Source organism: Drosophila innubila (genome assembly GCF_004354385.1).
Source record: "Drosophila innubila isolate TH190305 chromosome 2R unlocalized genomic scaffold, UK_Dinn_1.0 1_C_2R, whole genome shotgun sequence".
Lineage (NCBI taxonomy): Eukaryota > Metazoa > Arthropoda > Insecta > Diptera > Drosophilidae > Drosophila > Drosophila innubila.
Window position 1 is genome coordinate 6,486,605 of NW_022995374.1, and position 11,354 is coordinate 6,497,958.

Consider the following 11,354-nt stretch of genomic DNA (forward strand, 5'->3'; position numbering starts at 1 on the left):
GCATAAAAGTCAAAGGCAACCATCCAAAAAAAAAAAAGTATGATTTTACTTTCCTTACCTAACTTAGTTGTTGTTGTTGTTTTATGTATTTTGCTGTTGTTTGTATTGCAGCTTTATCAACGCCCGTCGCCAGCAAACACACTTGTTGAGCATTAAGCAGACGACGAAGTAGAGAACGAAGGGGAGAAGCAAATAGAAGGAGCACCAGATGAGAACCAGCAGCAACAACAACAACAACATTAAGAAAGCGACAAAAGTGACAAAGAAATTGAAATTCTGTCGGTGTGCGAGTGTGGGCAGGAGTTAGCGTTTCTTCGTATACCCTGTAATGAAAGTACTGAATAAAAGTGCTTATACACTCTATAGAAGGTCATTAAACTTTAATGTGCGTATACTGTATTTTATTTTTTTATTATTTATTGTTTGTTAACTAAGAGTTTTTTTATCTATGTAAGAACGAAAAATATATATTCTTTCAAAGCAATAAAATTTAAATTTGCCCTGAATTTTATTAAGTATAGAGTATTATTCTAAAAATCTGCAATACACTTGCATATGGCATGCATATTTATATTAATCAATTTAATTTAAAATTAAACATTTTATATTTTTTTAATTTTTTGTTCAAATTTGGTTTAATTTTAATAATGAATTTAAAATTGCATTTTGCAATTTAACAGTCGACGCTACATAAATAAATGAATAATCACTCAACACAGGGTATTTGCCAGTTGACTATACTACAATACATAATTTGATTTGTTTTTTTTTTTGCATGTGGTCGTGTGCTTGTGACCTTTATGTCAGGCGTTTCAATTGCTGACTGAAGATAGAGTCAAAGCCAGGACTAAACTTGGTTATCACACACACACATACACACAGACAAACACAGTCCAACACTCAGATTTAGAGTGTAGTCGATAGATGCCTGGCAAAATGGCGCATGAAGAAAGCAAAAAACGGAAATGCGACACTAGCCGATTTCTTAGAATTGCAGCTGCCACAATGCAGCTGCCACATTGGCCTTCAACATACGTGCGACTCGCTGACAGCTCAGCAATTGAAGTGTGGGGCGATAACAACTTGCAAAATCCAATTGGAACTCACTGTCGCCAACGCCGCAAAAACTTTGCCTATGTTAAAATGTGTCTCTCTCTCTCTCTCTGTCTCTCTCTCACTTCCCCGCCATCCATGCAATGAGATTGCTACATATAACACGCATGCAACACTGTTGCAAGTTGTTGAGATGTGTGCTGCAACCAATTTGCAAGTTCTTCCCTCTTAATGTTTGTTGGTTTTTGGTCTTTGCGACGACAGGTGGCGCTCGTGTGTGGGCGCTAATAACTGTTAACTGTTTGCACGCCTGATTGATGGCTCTGGTGTGTACGTGAGTGTGTGTGTGTGTATGCGTTGGTCATTTGCGCTTCAATTATGCAAATTTACGGGCATTTTTCAATATGCAACACGGACACTGAGCGTGGCATGACATAATGAACACATTTGCAAAGAGTATGTGTGTGTGTGTGTGTATGTGTGTATGCTGGGATTCAATTTTCCAGCGTATTGCGTTCTGAACGGGATTTTCCTGGTAAATATATATATGTAGTATCTGTATTGTGTTTAATGACTGCAACTCGAGAGGATATTTCATTTGCATAATGAGTGAGTTTCTGTTTTAATATCCTGGCTGTGGATAAGAGTAATCGTATTACAATTTTGTTTTGTAATTTTATTCTCTTTCGAATGTTCACGTTAAATAATTGTAAATAAATTCCTTTACTTTTAAAATAAAATGAATATTCCCCCTTCAAGTATTCTATTCTTGTCCGTTTCTTTTTACAGTTTCGATTTCATTAAATCTCAATATTAATGACATACTTTTTGGTAGAAAAATATATAATAAAGCTATCAGTGAACATACTTTTTAAAGAGTAACCTCTATTCGGTGTACAGAAAGCTCAGTTATTCTATCGCTTTTGGCATAAAATGATTTCTCGCATCGCATTGTTAGCAGAAATGACTCGACAATTATGCATTCAATGGAATGCGAATGAAATTAAAGAGCAACTCCACAGCGGAAACGTTAATTCAATGATGGAAAGTTCGAAAATTAAAAGCAAAAAATATTTCAGGCTTCAATAAAGTATCAAATGACCAGCATTCTTTATATAATGAATAATCGATGCCACGTTTCAGATAATATCTTTACCTTCTTTTAGTTTTTCCCAATACATGAGCTGAATTATTTTTGTTAATGAACATATTTTAAATCGATCGCAAGGGTACAATATTATTTCTATCTGTTGCTATTATATTATAAAATTAAACACTTCACATGAAAATCTGATTTTGAAATTTATTAACAAACCCAAAATTTGCAAGTTTAATTTAGAAATTATCTGTAAATTTGTAACTTTTCAGTCAATTTTTTACTTAATTTTAAATCTATATTTTAGTTCAAAACTCAAGGATTTCTACACAGCAATTCTCGGAAATTCCACAGGTATGGTAGTATTTGTTTCTGTTTTTGGTTTTGTTGTTCGCCATAGTTGGCTGTGGTTTGATTGATGTTGCAATTGTCGAGTTGAAACTTGTTGCGAATACCGAGTAAGGGTTGTATGAATAGGGTAGGATCCCTCCATAGCTGGGGTATTTCCCAGCAGATGCAAAAATGAACCACTTTGCAATCAAGAAACGTGAAATGCGCATGAAAAGCTAGTAAAAAATAACACTTGATAGGGTGAGTGGGCGTTTGTGGGCATGGGGTTGAAGGTTACCATCTATTTGCTCACCTGGCAAACTCATTGAGAAATGGACCCCGAGGAGGGCCCATCGAAGTTGAAGTTTTCCGCCTGGACATTAGTTTTATGCGCTGCTCAAGGACCCCCCAAACAGCAGTGAAATCGTGGCTTGAAGAAGGGTGGCAACCCTCATCCTACCACTACCCCTAGCCCTTAAATTCTCTGCTCTCTCTCTCTCTGTCGGAAGAGCGTGAGCTTTTACACTCTCTTAGCTAATGAAAGCTCTCTCTTCTACTGACATTGGAAAGCATGGACAGTGGCGCAGTTCAAAAAGGGGTTGCTACTCCTATAAAGTAGATATGAAATAGGGTCAAACACATAGCAAAAGCATAACCATGACAACCTGGGTCAGGATTTGTTTTGTTAGGTTTGTTTACTTCGAAAAGTCGAGGTAAAAAGTGTCAATAGATTTGTCAATTACAAATGGCAACACATGTGGAGCGTGGAATAATGATCACAGATCTTGACCATAGTGAGCAGGATCAGCAGGAACAAGTGCGTCCATCGACATCCATTCAACCCAAGCGACAGCGGAAGGTGCTCCAAACATTGACGGGCAATTTCAGTCGCAGGTCGAGAAGTGTTGAGGTGGAGCAACGTCAAGAGTTGCCTGCCAGCAACAAGAAGAAACAACAACAGGAGCGCACTCTCAATGGACTGGTAAGTGGACAAAACTACCAAAACCTCCATCTCCAGAGAAGCATCACTTCTCTCCAGTTGCAGGCCAAGGAGCAGCAGCTGGAGCAGCTCCTGCAACGTCTGGACACATTGCACAAGTACAACGAACGCTTCGCCAAGGAGAATGAGCAACTGCGTCTGGACAGCGAGCAGCTGGAGCAACGTCTAGGCCAGGCGGAGCAGCAGTTGGTCAATTGCCCGCGCTGCCAGCAGCTCGATCAGAAACTGGGCGATGTCCTGGAGCACAACAAGGAGCTGGCCAATGATGTGGACATGCTAAAGACTTTGGTGTTTCGCCTCAATGTGCAGATCGAATGCTACCAGGATCAGCGACGCACAGCCGACAAGGATGCTCTGCCCATCTCCACTCAGAATCCGACTTCGACTTCGACTCCGAATCCGACTCCAAGCACATTGCCTCCATGGACATCGCGTCTTCCCACGCACACATTGACGCCGCTGCTGCAGGCCTATGATGAATCCTTCCGGGACAAGGATGCACTGCTGGCCCAGTATGCCGCTGACTTTGAGTTGTTTGGCGGCGAGCTGAAGCGGGCGCTGGAGGAGAATACACGTCTGCTGCAGTTACAGGAGCAACTGCGTCGCGATGTCGGCGGCTGGACAGAGGAGCGGGTCCGTCTTCAAGCCCAACTCGGCGTGTGCCGCTCCAAGGCGGAGGCGCAGACCAGGAAGACCGATCTCGTCAAGGAGAAGCTGGTCGAAGTGATGCATTTCTATGAGCAGCGCAATCAGACGCTGCTCCTGGACATGAATCATCTGCAGGATGCCTATGCCCGCTGCAAGTCCGAACTGATTGCACTCAAGAGCACAGCGGTTCCCTCCCCGCCACCACCTCCTCCAGCTGCAGCTCCAGCTCCAGTTGTGGAGTCTGCCAGCGAAACGGATGCAGTGCAGCAGTGCAAAACGCTGCTGGAGGAGCTGAAGCAGGAGCACGCACGAGAACGCAACGCTCTAGAGGATCAGCTGCAGGCGAGCAACAATCGAGCCGCCTCCCTGCTCCGCAGCTCCGAGAAGGCCAAACATGCCCGGGATCGGCTGAAAGCCCGTCTCCGCATGACGCTGCAGTGGGCCCAAAAGCTGGAGGCGGGACAGGCCGAGGTGCGGGAGACCTACGATGCAGTGCAGCATCTCTCCACGCTGCTCAAGCACAAGGAGTCGCAGCTGCGTGGTCTGCATGCCCGCAACAGCGAGGAGCTGGATAAGCTGCGTCTGAAACTGCAGCAGAAGGATGAAACCATCAGGAATCTGCTGCGCAGCAAAATGGAAAGACGACCAGCGGGGGATTAGAAGTAGGACCAGGTGGACAAAGTATCGTTAACAATTAAAAATATATAATTTCAATACAAAATACATTAATAACTTAAATTGTAGAAAGCTTTTGAAGCACAGCAATTAACGGCTCCTGCGTGTGTGTGAGTGTGTGTGTGTTTGGGTGTGTGTGTGTGTGTGTGTGTTTGGGTGTGTGTGTGTGTTGGTTTGGGTGTGGATCTGTGTATAATTAATGATTGTTGATTGATGTTTGATTGCAGTCAATCAGTCGAGTGCCGTTTGATTGCTTGTTGAATCGTTATCTTCTCCATTGCCGGCACAGACACCACACGCCTTTGGCACCGTCTGCTCTATGTACATGTTAATCTTTTCGAGAATTTCGGGACACACTGCACTCATGATTTGTTCGTAGCGTGCGGCGCCAAGTTGAGATTGCAGACTTTGGAGCTGCCACTTGAGGTAATCGGTTAATGGTATCTTGTACACCGGATCCTTGAGCACCAGCTGACGATGCCTGTCGTCGTGGTACGTCTTCGAGTGATAGTCATCGTACAGCTGATCCTGAAAGTCCTCCAGCTCGTGCTCGTCGTGTATGACCAGCGAGTCGTAGTAGCGTTGCGTCGCCTTGTCGACGCCCTCATCCGATGCCGTATATTGCTTGTCCATCACCTCCGCCAGCGTCTCCTCCACCAGCTGCAGGATGTGCGGCAGGCGGGCGAGGAGCAGCTGGTTATCGCCAAAGATCGAGGCAAAGGCGAGACAGAAGAGCTTCCGTTTCTCGGCATGCGTATCTGCCACAAGGGGAAACATCTCGATCCACACATCCAAAATGCGAGCAAGTGCATCCGGCTGTGGCAACTCCTGCACCACGGACATGAACACCGTCTGATCGATGAGCAGGGTGCGTGCGAGGAGTGTGAGGTACCAGCCCATGGTCATGGGATATTCCTGCTTCAGGCACACCTGCCGGAACACAAACGGCAGGGCGGGACGCACCAGACGCAGTCCCATCGCCGCATCCGTCTTGAGGCACGTCTCGAATATGCGCAGCATGGCAATGATGCCCTCGGCTCGAATGTCCTCAAAGGAGCGCACACAATACGAGACGAATCCCTCGCCATAACGACTCAGATAGGCCTGCAAATAGAGGCGAGTTTAGACATAATCACAATCATATTGATGCATTGATTCTCACATGAGGATCGAGCAGAATGTAGGCATGTATCAGCTGCAGAACCGTGCGTAGATTCTCCGAGGACATCTCAATGATGGGCAACAGATGATCACAAAGCGCCAAGAGTTCCGGCGTCAATGCGGTTGAGTTGCCAATCACGGCCAGCCACAGCATGATCCCATCCTCGATGAGGTAAACATGCGAGCGTTGCTGAAATGGAGAAGACCAAATCATTTAATAAACATTCGTCAAAAGATTCTTGCACTCCGATCTCACCTGCATATCTGTGCTCAGCTCAATGACGCTGTAGAGGAAGGGCTTCATGGTCTCGGGCACATCGCGAATGGTGCGCACCAGTTGCTCCAAGGTGCCAATGATGGCACATCGCAGCATGTTGTATTCATTGAGCTCGCTCTCGCGCCACAGCAGCGGCAGGTAGGAGATTAGTTGCAGCGCCTGCGGCTCAATGTATTCACTCATCTTCTCCACCAGGAGCGTCATGGTGCCCAGGACAACGATCTTGGTGTCGCAGGCGCCGGCCTCGCGCAACAGCAGGAAGAGGGCTTCGAATAGGGCGGCGAAATATGGATGAAATGCCTCCGGCATGAATTCAAAGTCTTCGATCAGATGATTGAGCGTGCGAGCGGCGGCCAGACGGATGGGCATGTCCTCCTCCGGCCGCAGCAGATGCAGGCATGCCTCATAGGCGACGGATCGCAGTTCCCGCGGCAACTGAACCGCCACCCAATTGCCCACCAGCCAAATGATCCTGCGACGCAGGATGCGGAAATTGGGAGCCTCGATGCGTAGTTCGGCGAGAAGTTGCGAGGTCAACCAGGCGCCAAAGTCCAGCTTGTTGAAGAAGTGAAAGGCTGCCTGGCCGACGGCATTGTAGATGGCATCCTTGAGGAGAATGGCCTTCAGTTCGGATGCCTCGGTCAGCTGGAGCTGCTGTGCCCGCCTCACAAACTTCAGCACCTCGTTGATCATCACGGTCGAGTGCTGGGTGAAGCAGGTGAAGTACAGCGTCTCCACGCACGGACGCAGCTCGTACTTCCAGGCATCGCCACCACCATCGTCCTGGCCATAGCCCTCGGGATCCTGTTGCCACTCGGCCAGCTCATCCTGTGTCAGCAGGAAGTAGTGCGTCACAATCTTCTCGCACAGATACGTGACACGCTCCAAACTGAAGAACTTGGTCTGTGCCTGGCCAGCCGAGGCGAGCAGCTCATCCTCCAGCGTATTGGCGGATGCATCAGGCGCCAGGCTATCGTTGCCACTCATCATGATGCCCTTTAAAAGATTGATTGCCTGGATGACAAAGTTGCTGAAGTTGATGCGATCGCCAGCGTCGAAGATGAGCGCAGTTCCCTCGTGGAACACATAGTGGAAGCTGAACTCCAGTGCCATGGGCACGAAGCGGGCAAAGGACATGGAGTGACGATCCATGAACTCGTTCAGTGTCTTCATCATCTTCAGTATAAAACGCTCCAGATCGCTGACCAGCTGCTGTCCCGCCGACCGCATCCGCAGCTCATAACGCAGCTCAAGGCACTGTCGGAGCCGCTCGAAGAGCTGCTCAATGAAGTTCATGTGGTCACTGGACTTGTACGGCTTGCTGCCGCATCCGAAGACCACAAGTTTGCGGAGGGAACGCATCGCAATGTGGGCACGTTGGAGGCAACTGTGCGCCTGTGCCTCTGACTCAGTCTTGACCAGCTGCAGGAAGCGGGCGGTTAGCGTGGCCCAAATGTCCCACGCCATGTAGCTGAAGATCTGTCCAGCCAGCTCCTCGAATGCTCGCTTCTCCGCCATCAGGCGACGCGATGCCAACGCCTTGATCACATAGTGCAGCATGAGGAGTGTCCTCTGCTGCTGCTGCTGCTGGAGAGGAGCAGCTGTGTCGCCGGCGTCGCTGCACGCCTGCAGCTGCTTCATCAGCGTGGGCAGCAACTCCGGCCAGCAATCGATGCGGGCAATCTTGCTGAGCAGCACGGCAACCTGCAGCGCCACTTGGGGCACATCCTCGACATTGTAGTGCTGCAGCAGGATGTCACGGATTTGCTGCTTCTGTTCCCCGGACAACTCCAAGCGGGAATTATGACGCCAGTAGCGTTCAATGCCGTTCTTCAAGTAAACAGCCGCCATCCAACGGACTTTGACGGCGTCCGAGAGCGTTTCGGATGGAGCATTTGCCTCGTTGGCCAGTTTCATGCTCAGCTTGGCCAGTATGGGAAAAAAGCCCGGCTGCTGCTCCCACTCGCTCAGCTGCGCCTCAGCCTTCTGCACAATCTCGTGGTTGGGATTGGCGGCTCCCTGCAACGCGGCTGCAACCAGCTGCTCCGCCGATGCCATATCTTCCGGACTCTTCCGGACACTTCAGCACTCTCACGCTCAGCACACTCCACCTGGAAGGGACAGCACACACTGCTTACAATCAGTGCAGAGAGAGACGTCTCGCCCTTTCAATTGCTATAAAAAACTTCTTATGCCGATTGAAAGAAACTTGCGAAAATTATTGACGAAAAATTACATCGCCATTCCGGCCGAGGCGCTATTCAATTAGGGATGTCCAATAGAGTTGTATCTCAAGCACTGCTGACAACTTGGCTATTTTATAGCTAGCTCTGGCTATTTTCAGAGCTCGTTTGCTAGAACAATTTCAAAATTGCAATTTGCTGGAAATATTTTTATTTTGATTAAATTTTAAACGTATATCAAGTAGTTAAGGAACTACTCGATTAATTTTAAAAAAATTGTTTTTTCTGCGAGCGAATGCAGTACAAGCTTTTCGTCTGTGTGCGAAATTTATAACAATTCCCACCAAAAAGCAAACAATTTCAACGAGCAAGCATGCTCATCGCAATCCGAGGGCTGCCCATCCGGTAAAAGTTTCCGATCTGGCTTGATTTTTTTTAATTAAAAAAAGAGTACATTTCTTAGAATTAAATGTTCTAACTTCTCTCTTCATAAGAATAATCAGTTATAATTTTCATCAAATTATTAATTTATTGCAATATTATTTCTAAATTATTTAGATTAAGTTCATATTTGAATTGCGCGCCGCTCAAATTCTGGCTAGAACTTAAGCAGTTGGCAACGCGTAGAATAGAACAGCTGTTCAGCTGATTGCGGCGATTGGCAACGCGTTGCTTGCTATCGATAACTTTCATTAGCAACGTAAACACAAAAATTGATATCAAACGGAATTCAATAGATAACAAATTTTAATGAGAAAAGTTTAGTCACAAGCTGTGCAATATAGCTTAACCTTAAATATGATAAAGGCGGTCATCTTAATTGGAGGTCCCCAAAAGGGAACCCGCTTCCGTCCGCTGTCGCTGGACACGCCCAAGCCGCTGTTCCCTGTGGCCGGACGACCGCTGATAGCACATCACATCGAGGCCTGCGTCCAGTTGAAGGAGCTGCGGGAGATTCTCATCATTGGCTTCTATCCGCAGACGCAAATGGAGGGATTCGTGGGCGACATGCAGGCACTGTACAGCAGCAGCAACATCAACATCAGGTGAGCTGACGTGTCCTCTCTACTATACAACTGGGAATAACTGGGATTCCCCTTTCAGGTATCTGCAGGAGTTCACATCCCTGGGCACCGCTGGCGGCATGTACCACTTTCGCGATCAGATACGCGCCGGCAATCCGCGCGCCTTCTTCGTGCTCAACGGCGATGTTTGCGCCGACTTTCCGCTCCAGGAACTGTACACCTTCCACACCGAGCGTCCGTCGAGCGCTCTGGTGACCATAATGAGCACGGAGGCGACACGACAGCAGTCTCTGCACTACGGCTGCCTCGTATTCGATCGTGCCAGTGGTGCCGTGTCCCATTATGTGGAGAAGCCCAGCTCCTATGTGTCCACGTTCATTAATTGTGGCGTCTATGTCTGCTCCATGGATATCTTCACCAAGCTGGCACAAATCTTTCATGCCAAGGGCGAGGAATACAGCTGCATCAGTTACAGCAATGGCAATGGCAACGGCAAGGAGCAGGGTCACATCAAATGGGAACAGGAGGTGCTCACACCTCTTGCCGGCACCGATATGCTCTTTGCCATGCCCGTGCCCAACTGGTGGTCACAGCTGAAGACAGCCGGCTCGGCGATCTATGCCAACCGTCATTACTTGGCGCTCTACAAGCGCACGCATCCGGAGCGACTTGCCAATGTGGGCAGCAAACGTGGCGAGGGCGATGGAAACCTGATCTGCACCGTCTATCCGGACGTCTATGTCCATCCCAGTGCCACGGTGCATCACTCGGCTGTGGTGAGTAGTCCTTCAGCTTATCACAGTTTTCCAGTCTAATCCCATTGTTATTGTCGTTGTCAGCTGGGTCCCAATGTGGCCATTGGACCAGGAGTCACAATCGGACCTGGTGTGCGCATCCGGGAGTCCATTGTGCTGGAGCAGGCACAGATCAAGGATCACACGCTGATCCTACACTCGATTGTGGGACGGGGCTGCTCCATTGGCGCCTGGACACGGGTCGAGGGCACTCCCAGTGATCCTGATCCCAACAAACCCTTTGCCAAAATGGAAAATCCGCCGCTGTTCAACAACGAGGGTAAACTGAACCCATCGATAACAATACTGGGTATGTTCCATGTCGAGTATCCTAAAAGAATAACCTGATTATCCAATTCTTCTATTTGCAGGTTGTTTTGTCCAGATTCCCGCTGAGAAGATCCTCCTGAATAGCATCGTATTGCCGCACAAGGAGCTGAGCCGCAGTTTTAAAAATGAAATCATTTTGTAAAACATTTCTATAAGAATTTGTTATTATCCATTTGCTTTATAATATATATTTTATTTATGTACATCTACTTTGAAATGTGCAATAATCCTTAAAATGTCTGTTTACAATATTCACTTTACTATTATTAAGTTTATACGGCAGCTTAAATAAGATATAAAAACTAGCAGCTGATTACTATAAGCTACAATTTAAATAAATTTGTTCCAAGTACGATGCAAGCAATTTCCAAAAATTAAATAAGATGATTGTGATATTGGTAAAAGATTTTTCCCGTAAGCGTTCAAATATAATGATTACCTTCAGATTTGTATATCATTGATGACAATCCATTTAGGTCCATAATTTTGAAATCAGGGCGAAAATGTAAATTATTTTAAAATGATCATTATGATGCTATGCCTTTTCTTTTGTGGTTATTTCTTTTAATTAATTTTTTTAGTTTTAAGAAAGGAACTTTTTACAGTCCCTGGTAAAATTACGTTTAGCTGCCTTATAAACTTGGTAAATATCGTGACTCCAAAGTCGTACGACAAATTTTGGCGCTCAGGTAGGCAGCCTACTCGTATACAAATAGGCACACACACAAACACATGCTGCTCTCTCGATCTCTCTCGCTCTCTCTCTCTCTCTCTCTGTACAC

General features: G+C 46.8%; 3 protein-coding genes across 4 annotated transcripts; 2 read left to right on the top strand and 1 right to left on the bottom strand.

Moving 5' to 3' along the window:
- Positions 1-3,224: 3,224 nt before the first annotated feature.
- LOC117785472 (protein Cep89 homolog) lies at positions 3,225-4,861 on the top strand. Its single transcript, XM_034623512.1, has 2 exons — positions 3,225-3,461; positions 3,519-4,861. Exons 1-2 carry the CDS (start codon positions 3,225-3,227, stop codon positions 4,785-4,787), a joined length of 1,506 nt encoding a protein of 501 aa, XP_034479403.1. The 3' UTR covers positions 4,788-4,861.
- Positions 4,810-8,514, bottom strand: LOC117785468 (importin-11). 2 transcript variants are annotated; one of them, XM_034623504.1, is made up of 4 exons: positions 6,220-8,514; positions 5,965-6,153; positions 4,987-5,906; positions 4,810-4,950 (listed from the first exon to the last, which is right to left on the bottom strand). In XM_034623504.1, the coding sequence occupies exons 1-3, from the start codon at positions 8,296-8,298 to the stop codon at positions 5,034-5,036; spliced, it is 3,141 nt and encodes a 1,046-aa protein (XP_034479395.1). In that variant the 5' UTR covers positions 8,299-8,514; the 3' UTR covers positions 4,810-4,950; positions 4,987-5,033. The 2 variants fall into 2 exon arrangements, with proteins under 2 accessions (XP_034479395.1, XP_034479394.1); XM_034623503.1 differs by having other exon boundaries at positions 4,810-5,906.
- Positions 8,515-9,136: 622 nt separating this feature from the next.
- LOC117785473 (mannose-1-phosphate guanyltransferase alpha) lies at positions 9,137-10,911 on the top strand. The gene is made up of 4 exons (XM_034623513.1): positions 9,137-9,469; positions 9,528-10,224; positions 10,288-10,552; positions 10,614-10,911. The coding sequence occupies exons 1-4, from the start codon at positions 9,222-9,224 to the stop codon at positions 10,712-10,714; spliced, it is 1,311 nt and encodes a 436-aa protein (XP_034479404.1). The 5' UTR covers positions 9,137-9,221; the 3' UTR covers positions 10,715-10,911.
- The last annotated feature ends 443 nt before the right edge of the window (positions 10,912-11,354 follow it).

Bases quoted from the DNA above. Each gene is read 5' to 3' on its own strand.
- LOC117785472 (XM_034623512.1), top strand. From the start codon at position 3,225: ATGGCAACACATGTGGAGCGTGGAATAATGATCACAGATCTTGACCAT. The intron at 3,462-3,518 runs GTAAGTGGACAA...ACTTCTCTCCAG, and splicing joins AGCGCACTCTCAATGGACTG to TTGCAGGCCAAGGAGCAGCA.
- LOC117785468 (XM_034623504.1), bottom strand. From the start codon at position 8,298: ATGGCATCGGCGGAGCAGCTGGTTGCAGCCGCGTTGCAGGGAGCCGCC. The intron at 6,154-6,219 runs GTGAGATCGGAG...TCTCCATTTCAG, and splicing joins AGCTGAGCACAGATATGCAG to CAACGCTCGCATGTTTACCT. The intron at 5,907-5,964 runs GTGAGAATCAAT...CTCTATTTGCAG, and splicing joins ACATTCTGCTCGATCCTCAT to GCCTATCTGAGTCGTTATGG.
- LOC117785473 (XM_034623513.1), top strand. From the start codon at position 9,222: ATGATAAAGGCGGTCATCTTAATTGGAGGTCCCCAAAAGGGAACCCGC. The intron at 9,470-9,527 runs GTGAGCTGACGT...TTCCCCTTTCAG, and splicing joins AGCAGCAACATCAACATCAG to GTATCTGCAGGAGTTCACAT. The intron at 10,225-10,287 runs GTGAGTAGTCCT...TGTCGTTGTCAG, and splicing joins CGGTGCATCACTCGGCTGTG to CTGGGTCCCAATGTGGCCAT.